The sequence below is a fragment of the Oncorhynchus clarkii genome, chromosome 18 (genome assembly GCF_045791955.1).
Source record: "Oncorhynchus clarkii lewisi isolate Uvic-CL-2024 chromosome 18, UVic_Ocla_1.0, whole genome shotgun sequence".
NCBI lineage: Eukaryota > Metazoa > Chordata > Actinopteri > Salmoniformes > Salmonidae > Oncorhynchus > Oncorhynchus clarkii.
The window spans coordinates 17400408-17412005 of record NC_092164.1 but is presented as its reverse complement, the minus strand read 5'-3'; the positions used below and the strand labels follow the sequence as shown (position 1 = coordinate 17412005).

Sequence of the window (11598 nt, the reverse complement as noted above, 5' to 3'; positions counted from 1 at the left end):
TCAACTACTCTTCCCATAGTCCTTTGTGCCACTTCTCTTCTGCAACATGACCAGTACCCAGTTTCCAGCAACATGACTTTCTGATAACACACATCAGTGAAAGGCTGTAGGGGCTTTTTCAGGTAGAAACTACGTAGAACAGACACAACTATCTGGCTTGTATAATCTATTCTAGAATCATATCAGCTCTGTTGTGTGTTTCTATCTTGGTTTTGATTCAGCCATACAGCAGCCTCTTTGTCCATTCCTGAGTCATTATAGGAATGCTCTTTGAACCCATTCGTAACTTGACATACAACAAAATCAGACTTCATGTAAATCATGTTATTGATATATTTGTGAGGAAAGTAGTTGTGTGTGTGGATCTCAAGACAGGATCCAGCACTCTAAACTACACACGTGAAAAAAAGAAACCCTCTCATTGGTTCATCTCTGGAGGACTCCGCCCATTTGGGCTCTGGCCAGTCCCCCAGGTGCTCATCCAATGAGGTGAGAGATCTTCCTCAGTGCCCATCTCTTCTCTGATTCTAATAACATACTGTGGAATCACAGTTGGCAGCTCTACCTTCACTCCTAAGAGAACCACACTACCCACAATCCTTTGAAGAGGGCCATGATGTCACCATTCCCTAACGTTCCTAAATCCTCTATCGAGTCTATATCCACCTCCAGCTATATAACTAATGGCTATTTACAGTTATCTACAGATGTGGAGTGAAGGGGAGTGGTAAAACTAATAGGAGGTGTACAACAGACGGGTTACAGGGTGACACAGCAGTGCAGAAAAACAGACAATGTCCAAATCTCACAACACCCTATTCCCTATGTAGTGCACTACTTTGACCAGAATCACATGGGATCAGGGGATAAGGTAACGCATGAGACGCAGATAATTAGGTTTCTGTGGCACAAAGGACTGCTCACTGTTTGATTGGTATGCCTGTGTATTTATATATCTGTGTACTGTATGTGTGTGTGTGTGTGTGTGTGTGTACACGCAGTGGTGTTAAGTACTTAAGTACAAATATTTTAAAGTATTACTTCAGTAGTTTTTTGGGGTATCTGTACTTTACTATTTTTTACAACTTTTACTTTACTACATTCCTAAAGAAAATGTACTTTTTACTCCATACATACATACTCCAAACACCCAAAAGTACTCGTTACATGTGTGCTTAGCAGGACAGGAAAATGGTCCAATTCACACGCACTTATCAAGAGAACACATGGTCATCCCTACTGCCTCTGATCTGGCAGACTCACTAAACACAAATACGTCATTTGTAAATGATGTCCGTACATGTTAAAAACAAGAAAACAGTGCCATCTGCTTTGCTTAATATAAGGAATTTGAAATTATTTATACTTTTGATACTTAAGTATATTTGACCAAGTCCACTGACTTTTACTACTTAAGTATATTTGACCAAGTCCACTGACTTTTACTACTTAAGTATATTTAGAACAAAATACAGACTTTTACTCAAGTAGTATTTTACTGGGTGACTTTCACTTGAGTAACTTTCTATTGAGGTATCTGTACTTTTACTCAAGTATGAAAATTGGGTACTTTTTCCACCACTGTGTGTGCATGAGCCTGAGCAGTCTGACTCATGCAGAACGTGTGGGTCATCTCCACAGGGAACCTCTGACCGACACTTCATAAAACACACACACACACACACACACACACACACACACACACACACACACACACACTCACAATATTGGCCTTTGGCAGATGCAATGAGACCGGTTGTGGGAGGATGGGGTAGAGGCGTCTGTGCTGATTCAATCTTACACTGTACACACACACACACCACACTCGACATACTAGTTTGATACTATTTGATGTAAAATGTTTCACATAATTCACTAAATGTGGGTTATGTCAATCTGATCTGAATAATAGATGACTGTATACTATATTATAGTTCTAGTGTAATACTGCACTAGAACACTGTTTTCTAATCAGATCCAGGACCTTTTCATGAGCATGTGATCTGAACAGGAACAATCCTGAGCCTTAGCTATAGCCTACAACTGGGGATCAGCGTTTTCCTGGTCAGGGCATGAGGTCAGGAAAACATTTGGGCCATAAGTATAACACAGCACATAGCAACACAACGTACCTTCTCAATACCCTATACACAGTAATTCAGTCTATTCAATTTGCCCATTGTTTTTCCAATGACAGAGTTTTCGTTTTATGAACAGAATTTCAATTAATATTCCGAATTGAAAATTAAATCCCTGGTTGAAACTCTAATCAATTCCGTGCTTCTTTTTTAGAGAGATATGAAGTGGTGTTTTCTACTTCTTTTTGGGTCCAGTTTAGATCCGGGTTCCCTCACATAGTTTATGTCCTAAATGGTACCCTATATAGTGCATTACTTTAGATCAGAGCATATGGGCTCTGGTCTAAAAAAAATAGTGCACTAAATAGAGAATAGGGTGCCATTTGCGATGCAGCTTAACCTTTTTGTCTGCTTTGTTACAATACCGTGCTATATAACCAACCCACAGCCTTATGGTGCTCTTTTACACACATTTAAATACTGTACACATTACAAGTCACCTGGAATAATAACTACAGGAGAGCTGCTCCCTCCTTCCTCCACCTCTGTCCAAAATATATTGGCTGTCATTTATTCTGCAAGATAGATAACGGAACATGGTAAAACAAAAACACAACGTCAATCAAATGATTGTGCTTTCAGCTCTCCTGTATAGTAAGTAGGATGACTTTGTCCATAAATGCTGATCTAAGATCAGTTTTGCATTTACCCCCTAATGGTTAAAGTTATTATTTGGGGAGTAAGCTGATCCTAGATCTGTGTTTAGGGGCAACTTCCATCTGGAGTATATATATATATATATATATATATATATATATATATTCTGTACTTTGACAAACAACCTTATTGCTTTACATAAACCAATAGAGGTGTTTGGGACAATAATATAATTACATCACTCCTTTTTCCTTTACATACTATGTAGGAATACACTTGGTGAATGACCACTGGTCTCCAAAAAGCATGTGTGTGCATTTATATTTGTGTGTGTGTGTGTGTGTGTGTGTGTGTGTGTGTGTGTGTGTGACATTAAGTGCAATGTGATGGTATTTGCATGGCATAAAACTAATCGAGTGTCTTCCCTCCGTCGGGTAGAGTCGTCACTCCATCCTCTCTGTGCTTCTCTGTGTACGAAGAGGATTCAGCAGCTTGGCATGGGAAACACAAGGCCAACAGAAAGGCTCCTCACATGAAACAACAAGGGCCAAAGCCAACCGACGCAAACATATCCCCAGCGACATCATCCGCAGTATTCCCAGTCCGTTTTTAATCCCACAGTATTCCCAGTCCAAATCCCACAGTATTCCCAGTCCGTTTTTAATCCCACAGTATTCCCAGTCCAAATCCCACAGTATTCCCAGTCCGTTTTTAATCCCACAGTATTCCCAGTCCAAATCCCACAGTATTCCCAGTCCAAATCCCACAGTATTCCCAGTCCAAATCCCACAGTATTCCCAGTCCAAATCCCACAGTATTCCCAGTCCAAATCCCACAGTATTCCCAGTCCAAATCCCACAACCACCTTTTCTAATACCTCTTCACATGTTCCAAGTCCACTCCAAACGTTTCAAGTCCATCGTCCATCCAACCAAAGTCCAACTACCAAGTGTCCCAGGCAGACTTCTTAACATTTCACTCCAACTACCAAGTGTCCCAGGCAGACTTCTTAACATTTCACTCCAACTACCAAGTGTCCCAGGTAGACTTCTTAACATTTCAGTCCAACTACCAAGTGTCCCAGGCAGACTTCTTAACATTTCACTCCAACTACCAAGTGTCCCAGGTAGACTTCTTAACATTTCAGTCCAACTACCAAGTGTCCCAGGTAGACTTCTTAACATTTCAGTCCAACTACCAAGTGTCCCAGGTAGACTTCTTAACATTTCACTCCAACTACCACATCTTTCTTTCCCAGGTTCCCTTTCCTCGGATTCCAAGTCAGACATGAACCACTGCCCTTCCCTTGTTTTAACACTTTAACACTTTAACATTGTTGATGTCACAAGTTCAACGTTTCTCCAGTTCAAGTAATGATTTCGATCCATTTTGAAGCCACTTGAATGAGGAGTTAAGAGGATTGTCCATTTTGCATGATGACAGAGACGGTTAGGGGGGTATTACTGTCTGAGTCTTTCAGAGGTGCCAGGGAGGGAGGTCATGTATACATAGGATATGTACATTATGTAGGAGTGTCCCTAGTGTAACATCTAGTGACCTCGCCAAGAGGTTGGGACCTCACGGCGTAATGGCTGAGGTGTTGGACTGATGCTGACAGATGCAGGGTTGCGGGTTTGAGTCGTCTTCAGACTACCCCCCCCCAAATCTTTTCACTACAGTGGGACTGTATGGAGGGTTAGGACCCTGGTCAGGTAGACAGGAGACGAGAGAGGATACTGAGAGGGTGAGGTATAGAACCCACCAGTGGTCCTCTCTTCACTCTTCTCCATCTCTCTTCTCTTCCTCTCCCCCTCTTCTGTTCGTCTTTTATCCTCTCACTTTCTGTCTTCCTTGTGACCTCCTTCCTTCCTTCCTTCCTTCCCTCCCTCCCTCTCTCTCTCTCTCCTCTCCTCTCCTCTACATGACACTACATTTTCCCTTCAGTCTCTCAGCTCTGGACTGTTTTCCGGACCGTTTCCCGTCGATGTTGAGACTCATGTTTCTCTTCTTGTCCAGGTTGAGCAGCTCCTGGAACAGCTCGGTCACGTTGTGGTTGGTCTTAGCTGACGTCTCCATAAACGCACACTTCCACGTGGTTGCCTTGAAGACCACACAGTAGGATTATTAATAGGATTAATTGTATTATTGTTATTAACAGGAGAAAGTAGAATGGGAATTCGCTTTACAGCAAATCGGCCCGACAGTACCAGACCTGGGTAAAATATACACAGATCAACTACTTTGAGGTGGGATTTATTTAACTTGGGGTTTGCACTTTTGGCACTATTCCAAACTGAATCGATATTTTAAAGTATTTGACATTATGTAGTTCTACTGAACCCAGGTCAGATGTTTAACGTTACCGACCTGTGCCTCTCCATCTTTAGTCTCCACCTCTCTCTGGGTCTCATCACTCTTGTTGCCCACCAACATGATGGGGATGGCCTCTATGTTCCCCTTTATGGCTATCACCTGGAGAACACAAGGAGAGATTACAACACACTGTCTCTCACACACACACACACACACACACACACACACACACACACACACACACACCTGTTGGTAGATAGGCTTGAGTTCCTCCAGTGACTGTTTGCTGGTTACAGAGTAGACCAGTATGAAGGCATGTCCTTTAGATATGGACAACCTCTGCATGGCAGGGAACTGGTGACTGCCTGTTGTATCAGTTATCTGGAGCGTACACACACTCTTATCACAGCTGATCACCTGTAGACACACACAAACATACACACACAATTAGTATCATTAGGATAATACATGATCATTAATTGAAAAAAAAAAACATTGCTTATACTCAATGCTCTTTTGATCACTAAGTTGTATCATTTGACTTGGTGCATCAGATCAGTGGATAAAATAGCCCTCTGGACACACTATATATGGTCATTACGTCTATATAAAGCAGTTGGCCTACTGCCCATCCCTGATTACCTGTCAATGCATCGTTTTGTCTGAAACGGCACCCTATTCTCTGAAGTGCACTATCTTCAGGCCATGGTCAAAGTAGTGGACTAAACAGAGATTAGGTTGCCATTCCAGACGCTGCCTCAGTCTTCCTTCCTCTCCCTGTCTCACCTGTCGATAGGTGTCCTCCACAGTGGGGATATAGGTGTCCCTGTCTCACCTGTCGATAGGTGTCCTCCACAGTGGGGATATAGGTGTCCCTGAAGGTGCCTTTAACGAAGCGTAGGACCAGGGAGCTCTTCCCCACTCCCCCCGCTCCAAACACCACCACCCTGTAGTCATTACTCTGCTCAGGCATGCTGCCCCCTACTGCCTGGACACAGTATTAAACACACACAGAGAGAAGAGGGAATATGTGAATTGCAGTACTCACCCCAGGTGGAGACAGACATGTACTGACTCCAGGTAGAGACAGCCACATGTACTGACCCCAGGTGGAGACAGACACATGTACTGACCCCAGGGGGAGACAGACACATGTACTGACCCCAGGGGGAGACAGACACATGTACTGACCCCAGGGGGAGACAGACACATGTACTGACCCCAGGGGGAGACAGACACATGTGCTGACAAGGGGGAGACAGACACATGTACTGACCCCAGGTGGAGACAGACACATGTACTGACAAGGGGGAGACAGACACATGTACTGACCCCAGGGGGAGACAGACACATGTACTGACCCCAGGTGGAGACAGCCACATGTACTGACCCCAGGGGGAGACAGCCACATGTACTGACCCCAGGGGGAGACAGCCACATGTACTGACAAGGGGGAGACAGACACATGTACTGACAAGGGGGAGACAGACACATGTACTGACAAGGGGGAGACAGCCACATGTACTGACCCCAGGGGGAGACAGCCACATGTACTGACCCCAGGGGGAGACAGACACATGTACTGACAAGGGGGAGACAGACACATGTACTAACAAGGGGGAGACAGACACATGTACTGACAAGGGGGAGACAGACACATGTACTGACAAGGGGGAGACAGACACATGTACTGACAAGGGGGAGACAGACACATGTACTGACAAGGGGGAGACAGACACATGTACTGACAAGGGGGAGACAGACACATGTACTGACCCCAGGGGGAGACAGACACATGTACTGACCCCAGGGGGAGACAGACACATGTACTGACCCCAGGGGGAGACATACACATGTACTGACAAGGGGGAGACAGACACATGTACTGACCCCAGGGGGAGACAGACACATGTACTGACCCCAGGGGGAGACAGACACATGTACTGACCCCAGGGGGAGACAGACACATGTACTGACCCCAGGGGGAGACAGACACATGTGCTGACAAGGGGGAGACAGACACATGTACTGACCCCAGGTGGAGACAGACACATGTACTGACAAGGGGGAGACAGACACATGTACTGACCCCAGGGGGAGACAGACACATGTACTGACCCCAGGTGGAGACAGCCACATGTACTGACCCCAGGGGGAGACAGCCACATGTACTGACCCCAGGGGGAGACAGCCACATGTACTGACAAGGGGGAGACAGACACATGTACTGACAAGGGGGAGACAGACACATGTACTGACAAGGGGGAGACAGCCACATGTACTGACCCCAGGGGGAGACAGCCACATGTACTGACCCCAGGGGGAGACAGACACATGTACTGACAAGGGGGAGACAGACACATGTACTAACAAGGGGGAGACAGACACATGTACTGACAAGGGGGAGACAGACACATGTACTGACAAGGGGGAGACATACACATGTACTGACAAGGGGGAGACAGACACATGTACTGACAAGGGGGAGACAGACACATGTACTGACAAGGGGGAGACAGACACATGTACTGACCCCAGGGGGAGACAGACACATGTACTGACCCCAGGGGGAGACAGACACATGTACTGACCCCAGGGGGAGACAGACACATGTACTGACCCCAGGGGGAGACATACACATGTACTGACAAGGGGGAGACAGACACATGTACTGACAAGGGGGAGACAGACACATGTACTGACAAGGGGGAGACAGACACATGTACTGACAAGGGGGAGACAGACACATGTACTGACAAGGGGGAGACAGACACATGTACTGACAAGGGGGAGACAGACACATGTACTGACAAGGGGGAGACAGACACATGTACTGACAAGGGGGAGACAGACACATGTACTGACAAGGGGGAGACAGACACATGTACTGACAAGGGGGAGACAGACACATGTACTGACAAGGGGGTATCCCTGATGAAACAAAAGCTTTTAACTACCGTTAACTTACCACAACTCATCTTTCTGTACCTGAACCTATTCCTCAAATACTATTCTGCATTCTTGGCAGTATGTGTGTGTGTGTGTGTGTGTGTGTGTGCATTATTGAACAGCTCTGGGGCTAAACACTGGTTATAAGGACCTCTAACACCAAATGATAACACTGGAATTACAATCCCACTTCAAACTAGAACACCACCACTAGGTGCAGACATACTAATATTCATGGACCAATGTGGGAATTTCAGTCTAAAGATCCACACACACACACACACACCTGTCCTTGACACTAGGGCACAGAGATTGATGACACTCTTACCAAATGGGACTGTCTCACTCTGACCATCTTTCTTTGCTCCCCTTCTCTGATGAATAGAGATGGAAGGATAGAGTGCTTTAATGGTGTAAATACATCTGGACCAGCCCAGCCAACTCTACATTAGGAGATCACTTTGGCACAGACCAATACTCCTCTACTCAGCATTTGTCCTTCTCTCTCTTCTCCTCATCTCTCCTCTCATCTTCTCCTGTGTGTGTTTGTGTGCCTGACAGTCTCAGTGGTTAGCTGCCCGAGAGACTGACTATCTGTCTGTCGCACACACACACCTGTCAGCTTTTTGTGTATGTGCAAATGTGTGTGTCGCCCCTATGAATGAATGCAGTTCCACACACACCCTTGGCTGACTTCTGCTGGCAGATCTTATCACAGCTGGCGGAGGTGTGTGTGTGTCTGCAGCCAGGGAAAATACATACTGATACTCTGTGTACACATGAGTCCAGGAGTTCCATTCTATACCTCTCACACACACACGTATAGAATGTTCACATCTACTCACACACCGCTTCAATGCTTCATCTGTTCTCTCTGTGGGTGTGCATGCATGCGCGTGTCCGTGCACGGTGTGATGGAGAGTGATGCAAACAGAGGTAATAAGCATTCAAATCTCGGTGTCCCGCATATACATTTCACATTAGAAAGCTTTGTTTGTAGAACATTTAAAACCACTTCATAACGCGTCTTCATCCCAGTTCTAGACAACAATCCCTTCATTCCGTCACTCCAACAGATTTCTCCGACATTAAGATGGGCTTAGTGTGTGTGTGTGTGTGTGTGTGTGTGTGTGTGTGTGTGTGTGTGTGTGTGTGTGTGTGTGTGTGTGTGTGTGTGTGTGTGTGTGTGTGTGTGTGTGTGTGTTTGTATGTATGTAAGTGTGTTTATGCATGTGTGTGTGTTACAGATTGCACCACAGGGGTCTAGGCTTAGCAGCTAATTATTGAGCCTAACCTCTCTGATCTTCTGGACTGTCTGCATTGACCCAATTCCCAGGTCTTAACTTAGCAGCACGCCTACTTCACATACAAACACACAGAGTGTAGGATAGTAAACTATGATGATCCTGACATCCACAATCCATGCTCCTGCTGGTCAGTATCTGGGGGACATGCAGGAGAGAAGCAGACAGACAGACAGCGAGCAGGAGAGGTACAGACAGACAGACAGCGAGCAGGAGAGGTACAGACAGACAGACAGCGAGCAGGAGAGGTACAGACAGACAGACAGCGAGCAGGAGAGGTACAGACAGACAGACAGTGAGCAGGAGAGGTACAGACACAGACAGTGAGCAGGAGAGGTACAGACACAGACAGCGAGCAGGAGAGGTACAGACACAGACAGACAGCGAGCAGGAGAGGTACAGGCAGACAGACATCGAGCAGGAGAGGTACAGGCAGACAGACAGCGAGCAGGAGAGGTACAGACAGACAGACAGCGAGCAGGAGAGGTACAGACCGACAGCGAGCAGGAGAGGTACAGACCGACAGCGAGCAGGAAAGGAACAGAGACAACACGTCAACCAGTGTGTGCCGAGGTGCAGCCAAAAATCACATAAACAGCAAAGGAAATAGGTGCCACTCATAAAAACTCTGGGTCTGTCAGGACACTCACTCGCCATTCTTAGAAAGGACATCAGTAATTCAGGCCCTTGCTGGTCACCATATCCCCATGCTAGAAAGGACAGTAGTATGGACAATTACAAACCCTAACTCTGATGTGTCCACCCCTCATAGCTCAGTCAACTGTGATGATGCAACCATAAAGTGGGCATGAAAGATGACACACACATTTCCTCCAACACCCACATTCACACGCAGCCATGGTCCAATCTCTCTTTACTACCATCTGCTACACTACAAAGCTTAATCACTGTCATCCCTCCCCCTCTCCTCTCATCCTCCTACTATGAACCCACACAAACACAAGGACCTGGAACACACACACACAGCAAGGATAGTCATGGAAGAAAGCCTGCCATAAACAGCACATATAACGTTAATCGGGCAAGCATGCAATGTCCAGATGTACCGCCTGAAAATATGGATTAAAGTCAGAGACTATGCGTCACGTTGCCATCATGTTGGTGGAATGTAGCCTACTGTGTGTGTGTGTGTGTGTGTGTGTGTGTGTGTGTGTGTGTGTGTGTGTGTGTGTGTGTGTGTGTGTGTGTGTGATAATGCATGTCCATGGCGGGCTTCTAGCAGGGTATGCTATAGGCAAAGTAAGAGTTAAAAACGACCTCGTTTGTTGTCAGCCTGTTGTCACAGGCTAACCTACTCTGCCCCTTTCATTCATAAAATACTTCGCCATCTCGCTTTGGTGGCGGTGGCATAATTTCAAAGGCGCATCACATCCTCCAAATCGAGACATGTTAGATCCCTGCATAGAATATCATCCTCTCTCACATTCCAGACGATAAAGCAGTTTATGGCGCAGTAACATTTTAACATATGGTAGAAATAACATGAACGGTTTGCCATTTTTTTTAAACTGCTGCCCCATATTTACCAAGGCAACTGTCCATGAGAGGCAACGCCACACACTAATCAACATTCTCTGACCGACATAGCCTAACGGATTTTTCTAAAGATTGATCTGGTTGTGGTTAAGTGCTACATACCTGAATTTGATGTGTAGTCCCGTTTTAGTGGCTGTCTTCGGACAACACGTTTGTAAGGCAAAACTCTTGAGTTTTAAATCATTGTATACTATTCATGTAGAGCTCTCATGTCGTCCGCGAATTCACAGCCCGTGCTCTCTCTCTCTCTATCTCTCTCCTTGTTGAAGCTATATTTATCGCTTTCTCTACTTGATATTCCCACGCACTACAGTTCTAGTGCCACAATGTCTCTCCTCCCTCTATCGGTATGTCTCCATCTATACCCGTCTCCATCGATCCCCTTATGGCTTGCGGATCAACGCGTCATCACACAACACTCACACAACACACACACAACACACACAGAAACGCACAAATAGGCCTAACGTTTTAGCGACTGAAAACGCAGGACCGGGCACGGTTTCGTGAATTACCGAGTTTTTATTTCAGCATATCAAGTGAAGCCATACTTTAGCCAGACTGTCGAATTAACAGCAAAATGTGTTTTGGGAGTAAACTGAAGAAAATGACCCTTCTAGTTGCATCCCACTGTCCCCCCATAGCCGCAGGAAGTAGGGGTGCTGAAGGTGCTCCCCACTTATTTATAGCCTATATTTGGCAGATAACCAAAAAGGGTTGCTTAGCCTACTGCATGATCA

At 45.8% G+C, this 11598-nt stretch overlaps 1 protein-coding gene across 1 annotated transcript; it reads right to left on the bottom strand.

Moving 5' to 3' along the window:
* Positions 1-4073: 4073 nt before the first annotated feature.
* On the bottom strand, positions 4074-11214 carry LOC139372479 (DIRAS family, GTP-binding RAS-like 1b). The gene is made up of 5 exons (XM_071112201.1): positions 10961-11214; positions 5884-6036; positions 5295-5465; positions 5103-5207; positions 4074-4835 (listed from the first exon to the last, which is right to left on the bottom strand). The coding sequence occupies exons 2-5, from the start codon at positions 6019-6021 to the stop codon at positions 4653-4655; spliced, it is 597 nt and encodes a 198-aa protein (XP_070968302.1). The 5' UTR covers positions 6022-6036; positions 10961-11214; the 3' UTR covers positions 4074-4652.
* Between the last annotated feature and the right edge of the window lie 384 nt (positions 11215-11598).

Excerpts from the sequence above, each read along its gene's own strand:
- LOC139372479 (XM_071112201.1), bottom strand. The coding sequence starts at position 6,021 with ATGCCTGAGCAGAGTAATGACTACAGGGTGGTGGTGTTTGGAGCGGGG. Across the intron at positions 5,208-5,294 it reads TCAAGCCTATCTACCAACAG|GTGATAGCCATAAAGGGGAA; the intron begins GTGTGTGTGTGT and ends TGTGTTCTCCAG. Across the intron at positions 4,836-5,102 it reads CTAAAGATGGAGAGGCACAG|GCAACCACGTGGAAGTGTGC; the intron begins GTCGGTAACGTT and ends GTGGTCTTCAAG.